At 46.6% G+C, this 13,288-nt stretch overlaps 1 protein-coding gene across 2 annotated transcripts in view; it reads left to right on the top strand.

Annotated features, from left to right (window-relative positions):
- Positions 1-13,288, top strand: part of uacab (uveal autoantigen with coiled-coil domains and ankyrin repeats b) — a 92,630-nt gene that overhangs the window by 49,009 nt on the left and 30,333 nt on the right. For both annotated transcript variants that reach the window (XM_036981419.2, XM_090223071.1), the window contains exons 3-5: positions 2,050-2,138; positions 3,426-3,490; positions 6,056-6,113. In XM_036981419.2, the coding sequence (XP_036837314.2) occupies positions 2,050-2,138; positions 3,426-3,490; positions 6,056-6,113 (212 nt within the window). The remainder of the gene's footprint in view (positions 1-2,049; positions 2,139-3,425; positions 3,491-6,055; positions 6,114-13,288) is intronic.

Below are 13,288 nucleotides of genomic sequence, written 5' to 3'. Positions count from 1 at the left end.
GGGCCGGGGAGTAAACGGGAGAATAGAGGGCCGGGGAGTAAACGGGAGAATAGAGGGCCGGGGAGTAAACGGGAGAATAGAGGGCCGGGGAGTAAACGGGAGAATAGAGGGCCGGGGAGTAAACGGGAGAATAGAGGGCCGGGGATTAAACGGGAGAATAGAGGGCCGGGGATTAAACGGGAGAATAGAGGGCCGGGGATTAAACGGGAGAATAGAGGGCCGGGGATTAAACGGGAGAATAGAGGGCCGGGGAGTAAACGGGAGAATAGAGGGCCGGGGAGTAAACGGGAGAATAGAGGGCCGGGGAGTAAACGGGAGAATAGAGGGCCGGGGAGTAAACGGGAGAATAGAGGGCCGGGGAGTAAACGGGAGAATAGAGGGCCGGGGAGTAAACGGGAGAATAGAGGGCCGGGGAGTAAACGGGAGAATAGAGGGCCGGGGATTAAACGGGAGAATAGAGGGCCGGGGAGAATAGAGGGCCGGGGAGAATAGAGGGCCGGGGAGTAAACGGGAGAATAGAGGGCCGGGGATTAAACGGGAGAATAGAGGGCCGGGGAGTAAACGGGAGAATAGAGGGCCAGGGATTAAACGGGAGGAAAAGAAGATCAGGGGGTAAACGGGAGGAAAAGAAGGTCAGGGGGTAAACGGGAGAATAGAGGGCCAGGGATTAAACGGGAGAATAGAGGGCCAGGGAGTAAACGGGAGAATAGAGGGCCAGGGAGTAAACGGGAGAATAGAGGGCCAGGGAGTAAACGGGAGAATAGAGGGCCGGGGATTAAACGGGAGAATAGAGGGCCGGGGAGTAAACGGGAGAATAGAGGGCCAGGGATTAAACGGGAGGAAAAGAAGATCAGGGGGTAAACGGGAGGAAAAGAAGGTCAGGGGGTAAACGGGAGAATAGAGGGCCAGGGATTAAACGGGAGAATAGAGGGCCAGGGAGTAAACGGGAGAATAGAGGGCCAGGGAGTAAACGGGAGAATAGAGGGCCAGGGAGTAAACGGGAGAATAGAGGGCCAGGGAGTAAACGGGAGAATAGAGGGCCGGGGAGTAAACGGGAGAATAGAGGGCCAGGGAGTAAACGGGAGAATAGAGGGCCAGGGAGTAAACGGGAGAATAGAGGGCCAGGGAGTAAACGGGAGAATAGAGGGCCAGGGAGTAAACGGGAGAATAGAGGGCCAGGGAGTAAACGGGAGAATAGAGGGCCAGGGAGTAAACGGGAGAATAGAGGGCCAGGGAGTAAACGGGAGAATAGAGGGCCAGGGAGTAAACGGGAGAATAGAGGGCCAGGGAGTAAACGGGAGAATAGAGGGCCAGGGAGTAAATGGGAGAATAGAGGGCCAGGGAGTAAATGGGAGAATAGAGGGCCAGGGGGTAAACGGGAGAATAGAGGGCCAGGGGGTAGACGGGAGAAAGCGGGCCAGGGGGTAGACGGGAGAAAGCGGGTCAGGGGGTAAACGGGAGAAAGCGGGTCAGGGGGTAAACGGGAGAAAGCGGGTCAGGGGGTAAACGGGAGAAAGCGGGTCAGGGGGTAAACGGGAGAAAGCGGGTCAGGGGGTAAACGGGAGAAAGCGGGTCAGGGGGTAAACGGGAGAAAGGGGGTCAGGGAGTAAACGGGAGAAAGCGGGTCAGGGAGTAAACGGGAGAAAGCGGTTCAGGGGGTAAACGGGAGAAAGCGGGTCAGGTGGTAAACAGTGTTAGTCATGTTTGCAATAGTGTAGATATTGTCCTTTTCACGATGATGATCATGACGGGTATTTGATAGCTTCGCTGCCTTAACAATCCCTTATGGGTTGTTGGATCCCATAATGTGAAAATGCTCTTCAAGAACTTCGTCCTGCTGCCTCATAGTTTTTACGGGTCTAAGGTTTCTGCACCCAGAATGCTGATCTAGCCGATAGGGTTAGCCAGCATCAATTTACAGAGTTCTTTTCTCTGGCTCCATAATACACTCTTTCACTTCACCCTTCTCCAAGCCTCTCCAAACCTGCTCGTACTCCGACCTACTGCGCTTTCCCTCCCTTCACACGCTCTCTCCATCTCTCAACGCAGGTTCCACCTCTCTGCAACCAGGGGCCACCTGGACTGTCTCAATCTCATCCTGGGCCACAGCGTTGACCTCACAGCCACCGATGCCACCGGTGAGAGAATGACAGATGAAGTTCATGGTTATACATTTACATGTTAGTCATTTAGCAGATGCTCTTATCCAGAGAGACTTACATGTTAGTCATTTAGCAGACACTCTTATCCAGAGAGACTTACATGTTAGTCATTTAGCAGACACTCTTATCCAGAGAGACTTACATGTTAGTCATTTAGCAGACACTCTTATCCAGAGAGACTTACATGTTAGTCATTTAGCAGACACTCTTATCCAGAGAGACTTACATGTTAGTCATTTAGCAGACACTCTTATCCAGAGAGACTTACAGTAGTGAGTGAATACATTTTTGTACTGGTCCCCCATAACTCTGGCATTGTAAGCACCTATGCATGGTGCGCTACAGAACAGTCCATAGGAGAGCATTTCCACCAAGCCCATCTTTGGTGAAATCTTTCTAAGGGACGCGGATGTCAATTTAAGGCAGCCTCTTCCAGAACACAAATATGAAGGCAACATGCAACAATTTCAGTGATTTTACTGAGTTACAGTTCATATGAGGAAATCAGTCAATTGAAATAAATAAATGAGGCCCTAATCTCTGGATTTCACTTGACTGGGAATACAGATATGCATTTGTTAGTGACAGATATCTGACAATAGAATGGGCCTCAGGATCTCATCATGGTATTTTTGTCCGTTCAAATTGCCATTGATAAAATGCACTTGTGTTCGTTGTCTGTAGTTTAATGCCTGTCCATACCATAACCCCACTGCCACCATGGGGCACTCTGTTCACAATGTTGATATCAGCAAATCACTGGCCATACACGTGGTCTGCGGTTGTGAGGCCGGTTGGACGTACTGCATAATTATCTAAAACGATTTCAATTATCTGGCAACCGTTCTGGTGGACATTCCTGCAGTCAGCATGCTAATTGTACACTCCCTCAAAACATGAGACACCTGTGGCATTGTGTGACAAAACTGCACATGTTAGTGGCCCTTTATTGTCCCCAGCACAAGGTACACCTGTGTAATGATAATGCTGTTTAATTGACTTCTTGATATACCACATCTGTCAGGTGGATAGATTATCTTGGCAATGGAGAAATGCTCACTAAGAGGGATATAACCAAATTTGTGCAAATCATTTGAGAGAAATAAGATTTTTGTGCGTATGGAACATTTCTGGGATGTTTTATTTCAGCTCATGAAACATGGGACCAACACATGACATGTTGCGTTTATATTTTTGTTCAGTGTAGATTATGGAAGATATTGATTTTGTGTATTGCTGATCTCTTGAGTTGTTTTCTTGCAGGTAAAAACGCCCTTCATCTAGCTTCCAGAAACGGCCAGTCGCTTTGTGTGCAGAAGCTATTGCAGGTACAGTCACTTAAAACAACGGCCTCCGTTCACATTAACTTACCTGTGTTATCTGTGCATCATGAAACGGATATCTGACCGAAATGTGCCGCAACATGTACTTTTGGGGCTTAGTTGCCAGGTGTCAGGGGTGGTTTCAGATTAAATCTAGTCCGGGACTAAAATACCAAAATGACCAAAAGTATGTGGACACCCTTTCAAATGAGTGGAGTCAGCTATTTCGGCCACACCCGTTGCTGACAGGTGTATAAAATAGAGCGCGTAGTCATGCAATCTCCATAGACAAACATTGGCAATAGAATTTCCCGTATTTGAAGAGCTCTTTGCGCTATTTGAATTTCATCGTGGTATCGTCATAGGATGCCACCTTTCCACAAGTTAGTTCATCATATTTCTGCTCTGCTAGAGCTGCCTTGGTCAACTGTAAGTGTTGTTGTCATTGTGAAGTGGAAAAATCTAAGCTCAACAACGGCTCAGCTGCGAAGTGGTAGGCAACACAAGTTCACAGAAGGACTGTCGAGTGCTGAAGGACACATCGCCTAAAAATCACCTGTCCTCGGATTGCAACATTCCCTACCAAGTTCCAAGCTGCCTCTGGAAGCAATGTCAGCACAATAACTGTTTTTCGGGAACTTCATGAAATGGGTTTCCATGGCCGAGCAGCCGCGCGCAATGCCAAGCGTCAGCTGGAGTGGTGTAAAGCTCCCCGCCATTGGACTCTGGAGCAGTGGAAACACGTTCTCTGGAGTGATGAATCACGCTTCACCATCTGCCAGTCCGACGGACGAATCTAGGTTTGGTGGATGCAAAGAGACCGCTACCTGCCCGAATGCATAGTGACAACTGTAAAGTTTGGTGGAGGATAAATAATATTCTGGGACTGTTATTCATGGTTTGGGCTAGTCCCCTTAGTTCCAGTGAAGGGAAATCTTTACGCTACAGCATACAATGACATTCTAGATAATTCTGTGCTTCCAACTTTGTGGCAACATTTTGGGAAGTTTCAGAATGATAATGCCCCTGTGTACAAGTAAGGTACATACAGAAATGTTTAGTCGATCGGTGTGGAATAACTTTACTGGCCTACACAGAGCCCTGACCTCAACCCCATCAAACACCTTTGGGATGAATTGGAATGCTGACTGCGAGCCAGGCCTAATCGCCCAAAATCTGTGCTCAACCTCACTAATGCTCTTGTGGCTGAATGGAACCGATGCCCACAGCAATGTTCCAACATCTAGTGGAAAGCCTTCCCAGAAGAGTGGAGGCTATTATAGCAGCAAAACACCATTTTAATGCCCATGATTTTGGAATGAGATGTTTGATGAGCAGGTGTCCACATACTTTTGGCCATGTGGTGAACTGTACATGTCTTGGAAACCGGTCCATAATGTTCAAGGTGCATTACCAATACTTCTCTCAGTTCTTTGAGGAATAACATTTAGTTGGTTTTACTCGCCAGACATCAGCTGCAGTGATATTGAAACATGTTTGAAATATATTTGATCTGTTTACAGTGACTAAATTGTGCAATTGTAGGCTGAATGGTTGTTGAAGAACGCTGTTTTTGTTTGGCATAGTCCCTGATATGGCAACAGTAGCCCCTGATATGGCAACAGTAGCCCCTGATAGGGCAACAGTAGCCCCTGATAGAGCAACAGTAGCCCCTGATATGGCAACAGTAGCCCCTGATATGGCAACAGTAGCCCCTGATAGGGCAACAGTAGGCCCTGATAGGGCAACAGTAGCAGTCTGTTGAGTTGCTATTAATTTATGTGTTTACAATAAGGCCCTGTGTTCAAACAAGCCACCGGCCACATTAAGTGCCGCCCCCCCCCTGAAAGGAATGGCAGCTTACCAGCGGGGGTGTTGGTCGTGTTGACAAGGCTGCCCTCTCGCAAACCATGCCGTCATCGCGCTTGACATAGCAACCCAACTCCCGGGCCGAGGGGAAAATCCTACTTGCCCCCCGACCCCCACTAGAGGTGTAGAATTCCATGCCCCCCCAACCCCTCCCGTAGCTGTTATCTGACCTGGCTACTCGTTTTGGGACCTTGTTGCTAGAGAGAGCAGGGTTTTTCTAGTGGGCCCTGAGAAGGCCCGAGCTAGGAGACCTTAAAGGCCTGCTGTTGGCATTCAGCCTTAAACAGCTCTCTTGGCTGTCAATGCTACAGCATTATTATCAGCCTCTGTCTGACTGACTGTCTCTGTCTGTGTGAGATGATATCACAGTGAACACTACGTTGATAGCCTTACGTGACCCTGCTGCAGAGACTCATCCTATTGGAGATGCAGACGCCAGGAATATTCTGTCACTTTGATGCCATCCTCAAAGTCGGGACTCGGACGGGATTGAAACGACTCGTTGTACAGCAAAGCTATACCAAAACATTTCTCCCCTGAATGTTGCCATCCTGTTGTATATTAATAGACCTAAGGGATTGCTCCCACAGAGTCTTCTTTTGAGAGATGCAAGCAGAAATGTAAGAAGAGTTTTGTCAGGGTGAGTGGCTCAGGTTTTTAAGAGGCGTATTCAATTTGAGGATGATTTGTGTGGTTTTGCAGCACAACTGTCCTGTGGGGAATGTGGACTTGCAGGGGAGGACCGCTCTGCACGACGCTGGTGAGAAACCGTTTGGATCCTCCTCTCCTCTGTCATTACAGTAGATGCCTTTTTACTTCTCTACTTTCTCTAATCTGGTGTAATGAGCTGCCCAAGAGATCCTAATGAACACCGGCAGACAGATGTACACACCAGAGTCGGTACATAGATGTGCTTTGTATTGACGATTGATGACCCAATGCAGTATTACACTGTATGACATTCACTTCACATACTATCATGACAGGTTCCTGATAGATTGATAGGAACACGATAGGTTAACACGTCTGCTCTTCAGTAATATGATCAGATTTTCTTGAATGTTCTCCACTTGCGAAGCTTGAAGAGATGATTTACTCTGATAGAAGTGGCCTGTCAATACTACAGGAGCTCAATATGAGCTGAGAAAAGTCCTTTAAGGCAAATATGAACACCAACACCCCATTCTGTCTCTTTGTAGTGCTGTACTACAGCAACCTCCAGTACATTGGAATCACATATAGATTCACCTGTTGCACACATGTTTATCCTTACTGTTCATTACTATACCAGTCCCCTACTGAGCTCTGTGTTCATTACTATACCAGTCCCCTACTGAGCTCTGTGTTCATTACTATACCAGTCCTGTACTGAGCTCTGTGTTCATTACTATACCAGTCCTGTACTGAGCTCTGTGTTCATTACTATACCAGTCCTGTACTGAGCTCTGTGCTCATTACTATACCAGTCCTGTACTGAGCTCTGTGTTCATTACTATACCAGTCCCGTACTGAGCTCTGTGTTCATTACTATACCAGTCCCCTACTGAGCTCTGTGTTCATTACTATACCAGTCCCCTACTGAGCTCTGTGTTCATTACTATGCCAGTCCTGTACTGAGCTGTGTTCATTACTATACCAGTCCCGTACTGAGCTGTGTTCATTACTATACCAGTCCCGTACTGAGCTCTGTGTTCATTACTATACCAGTCCCCTACTGAGCTCTGTGTTCATTACTATACCAGTCCCCTACTGAGCTCTGTGTTCATTACTATGCCAGTCCTGTACTGAGCTCTGTGTTCATTACTATACCAGTCCCATACTGAGCTCTGTGTTCATTACTATACCAGTCCCCTACTGAGCTCTGTGTTCATTACTATACCAGTCCCCTACTGAGCTCTGTGTTCATTACTATACCAGTCCCCTACTGAGCTCTGTGTTCATTACTATACCAGTCCCGTACTGAGCTCTGTGTTCATTACTATACCAGTCCCGTACTGAGCTCTGTGTTCATTACTATGCCAGTCCTGTACTGAGCTCTGTGTTCATTACTATACCAGTCCTGTACTGAGCTCTGTGTTCATTACTATACCAGTCCCGTACTGAGTTCTGTGTTCATTACTATACCAGTCCCGTACTGAGCTCTGTGTTCATTACTATACCAGTCCCCTACTGAGCTCTGTGTTCATTACTATACCAGTCCCCTACTGAGCTCTGTGTTCATTACTATACCAGTCCCGTACTGTGCTCTGTGTTCATTACTATGCCAGTCCTGTACTGAGCTCTGTGTTCATTACTATACCAGTCCTGTACTGAGCTCTGTGCTCATTACTATGCCAGTCCTGTACTGAGCTCTGTGTTCATTACTATACCAGTCCTGTACTGAGCTCTGTGTTCATTACAATACCAGTCCCGTACTGAGCTCTGTGTTCATTACTATACCAGTCCCGTACTGAGCTGTGTGCTCATTACTATACCAGTCCCGTACTGAGCTGTGTTCATTACTATACCAGTCCCGTACTGAGCTCTGTGTTCATTACTATACCAGTCCCGTACTGAGCTCTGTGTTCATTACTATACCAGTCCCGTACTGAGCTCTGTGCTCATTACTATACCAGTCCCCTACTGAGCTCTGTGTTCATTACTATACCAGTCCCCTACTGAGCTCTGTGTTCATTACTATACCAGTCCCGTACTGAGCTCTGTGTTCATTACTATACCAGTCCCGTACTGAGCTCTGTGTTCATTACTATACCAGTCCCGTACTGAGCTCTGTGTTCATTACTATACCAGTCCTGTACTGAGCTCTGTGTTCATTACTATACCAGTCCTGTACTGAGCTCTGTGTTCATTACTATACCAGTCCTGTACTGAGCTGTGTTCATTACTATACCAGTCCTGTACTGAGCTCTGTGTTCATTACTATACCAGTCCCCTACTGAGCTCTGTGTTCATTACTATACCAGTCCCGTACTGAGCTCTGTGTTCATTACTATACCAGTCCTGTACTGAGCTCTGTGTTCATTACTATACCAGTCCCGTACTGAGCTCTGTGTTCATTACTATACCAGTCCCCTACTGAGCTCTGTGTTCATTACTATACCAGTCCCGTACTGTGCTCTGTGTTCATTACTATGCCAGTCCTGTACTGAGCTCTGTGTTCATTACTATACCAGTCCTGTACTGAGCTCTGTGCTCATTACTATGCCAGTCCTGTACTGAGCTCTGTGTTCATTACTATACCAGTCCTGTACTGAGCTCTGTGTTCATTACAATACCAGTCCCGTACTGAGCTCTGTGTTCATTACTATACCAGTCCCGTACTGAGCTGTGTGCTCATTACTATACCAGTCCCGTACTGAGCTGTGTTCATTACTATACCAGTCCCGTACTGAGCTCTGTGTTCATTACTATACCAGTCCCGTACTGAGCTCTGTGTTCATTACTATACCAGTCCCGTACTGAGCTCTGTGCTCATTACTATACCAGTCCCCTACTGAGCTCTGTGTTCATTACTATACCAGTCCCCTACTGAGCTCTGTGTTCATTACTATACCAGTCCCGTACTGAGCTCTGTGTTCATTACTATACCAGTCCCGTACTGAGCTCTGTGTTCATTACTATACCAGTCCCGTACTGAGCTCTGTGTTCATTACTATACCAGTCCTGTACTGAGCTCTGTGTTCATTACTATACCAGTCCTGTACTGAGCTCTGTGTTCATTACTATACCAGTCCTGTACTGAGCTGTGTTCATTACTATACCAGTCCTGTACTGAGCTCTGTGTTCATTACTATACCAGTCCCCTACTGAGCTCTGTGTTCATTACTATACCAGTCCCGTACTGAGCTCTGTGTTCATTACTATACCAGTCCTGTACTGAGCTCTGTGTTCATTACTATACCAGTCCCGTACTGAGCTCTGTGTTCATTACTATACCAGTCCCCTACTGAGCTCTGTGTTCATTACTATACCAGTCCCGTACTGAGCTCTGTGTTCATTACTATACCAGTCCCGTACTGAGCTCTGTGTTCATTACTATACCAGTCCCGTACTGAGCTCTGTGTTCATTACTATACCAGTCCCGTACTGAGCTCTGTGTTCATTACTATACCAGTCCCCTACTGAGCTCTGTGTTCATTACTATACCAGTCCCGTACTGAGCTCTGTTCATTACTATACCAGTCGCGTACTGAGCTCTGTGTTCATTACTATACCAGTCCCCTACTGAGCTCTGTGTTCATTACTATACCAGTCCCCTACTGAGCTCTGTGTTCATTACTATACCAGTCCCCTACTGAGCTCTGTGTTCATTACTATACCAGTCCCCTACTGAGCTCTGTGTTCATTACTATGCCAGTCCTGTACTGAGCTGTGTTCATTACTATACCAGTCCCGTACTGAGCTGTGTTCATTACTATACCAGTCCCCTACTGAGCTCTGTGTTCATTACTATACCAGTCCCCTACTGAGCTCTGTGTTCATTACTATACCAGTCCCCTACTGAGCTCTGTGTTCATTACTATACCAGTCCTGTACTGAGCTCTGTGTTCATTACTATACCAGTCCTGTACTGAGCTCTGTGTTCATTACTATACCAGTCCTGTACTGAGCTCTGTGCTCATTACTATACCAGTCCTGTACTGAGCTCTGTGTTCATTACTATACCAGTCCTGTACTGAGCTCTGTGTTCATTACTATACCAGTCCCGTACTGAGTTCTGTGTTCATTACTATACCAGTCCCGTACTGAGCTCTGTGTTCATTACTATACCAGTCCCCTACTGAGCTCTGTGTTCATTACTATACCAGTCCCCTACTGAGCTCTGTGTTCATTACTATACCAGTCCCGTACTGTGCTCTGTGTTCATTACTATGCCAGTCCTGTACTGAGCTCTGTGTTCATTACTATACCAGTCCTGTACTGAGCTCTGTGCTCATTACTATGCCAGTCCTGTACTGAGCTCTGTGTTCATTACTATACCAGTCCTGTACTGAGCTCTGTGTTCATTACAATACCAGTCCCGTACTGAGCTCTGTGTTCATTACTATACCAGTCCCGTACTGAGCTGTGTGCTCATTACTATACCAGTCCCGTACTGAGCTGTGTTCATTACTATACCAGTCCCGTACTGAGCTCTGTGTTCATTACTATACCAGTCCCGTACTGAGCTCTGTGTTCATTACTATACCAGTCCCGTACTGAGCTCTGTGCTCATTACTATACCAGTCCCCTACTGAGCTCTGTGTTCATTACTATACCAGTCCCCTACTGAGCTCTGTGTTCATTACTATACCAGTCCCGTACTGAGCTCTGTGTTCATTACTATACCAGTCCCGTACTGAGCTCTGTGTTCATTACTATACCAGTCCCGTACTGAGCTCTGTGTTCATTACTATACCAGTCCTGTACTGAGCTCTGTGTTCATTACTATACCAGTCCTGTACTGAGCTCTGTGTTCATTACTATACCAGTCCTGTACTGAGCTGTGTTCATTACTATACCAGTCCTGTACTGAGCTCTGTGTTCATTACTATACCAGTCCCCTACTGAGCTCTGTGTTCATTACTATACCAGTCCCGTACTGAGCTCTGTGTTCATTACTATACCAGTCCTGTACTGAGCTCTGTGTTCATTACTATACCAGTCCCGTACTGAGCTCTGTGTTCATTACTATACCAGTCCCCTACTGAGCTCTGTGTTCATTACTATACCAGTCCCGTACTGAGCTCTGTGTTCATTACTATACCAGTCCCGTACTGAGCTCTGTGTTCATTACTATACCAGTCCCGTACTGAGCTCTGTGTTCATTACTATACCAGTCCCGTACTGAGCTCTGTGTTCATTACTATACCAGTCCCCTACTGAGCTCTGTGTTCATTACTATACCAGTCCCGTACTGAGCTCTGTTCATTACTATACCAGTCGCGTACTGAGCTCTGTGTTCATTACTATACCAGTCCCCTACTGAGCTCTGTGTTCATTACTATACCAGTCCCCTACTGAGCTCTGTGTTCATTACTATACCAGTCCCCTACTGAGCTCTGTGTTCATTACTATACCAGTCCCCTACTGAGCTCTGTGTTCATTACTATGCCAGTCCTGTACTGAGCTGTGTTCATTACTATACCAGTCCCGTACTGAGCTGTGTTCATTACTATACCAGTCCCCTACTGAGCTCTGTGTTCATTACTATACCAGTCCCCTACTGAGCTCTGTGTTCATTACTATACCAGTCCCCTACTGAGCTCTGTGTTCATTACTATACCAGTCCTGTACTGAGCTCTGTGTTCATTACTATACCAGTCCTGTACTGAGCTCTGTGTTCATTACTATACCAGTCCTGTACTGAGCTCTGTGCTCATTACTATACCAGTCCTGTACTGAGCTCTGTGTTCATTACTATACCAGTCCCGTACTGAGCTCTGTGTTCATTACTATACCAGTCCCCTACTGAGCTCTGTGTTCATTACTATACCAGTCCCCTACTGAGCTCTGTGTTCATTACTATGCCAGTCCTGTACTGAGCTGTGTTCATTACTATACCAGTCCCGTACTGAGCTGTGTTCATTACTATACCAGTCCCGTACTGAGCTCTGTGTTCATTACTATACCAGTCCCCTACTGAGCTCTGTGTTCATTACTATACCAGTCCCCTACTGAGCTCTGTGTTCATTACTATGCCAGTCCTGTACTGAGCTCTGTGTTCATTACTATACCAGTCCCGTACTGAGCTCTGTGTTCATTACTATACCAGTCCCCTACTGAGCTCTGTGTTCATTACTATACCAGTCCCCTACTGAGCTCTGTGTTCATTACTATACCAGTCCCCTACTGAGCTCTGTGTTCATTACTATACCAGTCCCGTACTGAGCTCTGTGTTCATTACTATACCAGTCCCGTACTGAGCTCTGTGTTCATTACTATGCCAGTCCTGTACTGAGCTCTGTGTTCATTACTATACCAGTCCTGTACTGAGCTCTGTGTTCATTACTATACCAGTCCCGTATTGAGCTCTGTGTTCATTACTATACCAGTCCCGTACTGAGCTCTGTGTTCATTACTATACCAGTCCCCTACTGAGCTCTGTGTTCATTACTATACCAGTCCCCTACTGAGCTCTGTGTTCATTACTATACCAGTCCCCTACTGAGCTCTGTGTTCATTACTATACCAGTCCTGTACTGAGCTCTGTGCTCATTACTATGCCAGTCCTGTACTGAGCTCTGTGTTCATTACTATACCAGTCCTGTACTGAGCTCTGTGTTCATTACTATACCAGTCCCGTACTGAGCTCTGTGTTCATTACTATACCAGTCCCGTACTGAGCTCTGTGCTCATTACTATACCAGTCCCCTACTGAGCTCTGTGTTCATTACTATACCAGTCCCCTACTGAGCTCTGTGTTCATTACTATACCAGTCCCGTACTGAGCTCTGTGTTCATTACTATACCAGTCCCGTACTGAGCTCTGTGTTCATTACTATACCAGTCCCGTACTGAGCTCTGTGTTCATTACTATACCAGTCCTGTACTGAGCTGTGTTCATTACTATACCAGTCCCCTACTGAGCTGTGTTCATTACTATACCAGTCCCGTACTGAGCTCTGTGTTCATTACTATACCAGTCCCGTACTGAGCTCTGTGCTCATTACTATACCAGTCCCGTACTGAGCTCTGTGTTCATTACTATACCAGTCCTGTACTGAGCTGTGTTCATTACTATACCAGTCCCCTACTGAGCTGTGTTCATTACTATACCAGTCCCGTACTGAGCTCTGTGTTCATTACTATACCAGTCCCGTACTGAGCTCTGTGCTCATTACTATACCAGTCCCGTACTGAGCTCTGTGCTCATTACTATACCAGTCCTGTACTGAGCTGTGTTCATTACTATACCAGTCCCGTACTGAGCTCTGTGCTCATTACTATACCAGT

This window comes from Oncorhynchus mykiss, chromosome 26, assembly GCF_057628025.1.
Source record: "Oncorhynchus mykiss isolate SJ-2025 chromosome 26, ASM5762802v1, whole genome shotgun sequence".
Lineage (NCBI taxonomy): Eukaryota > Metazoa > Chordata > Actinopteri > Salmoniformes > Salmonidae > Oncorhynchus > Oncorhynchus mykiss.
Note: the sequence above shows the minus strand (reverse complement) of the source record. Positions and strands in the feature narration are given on the sequence as shown.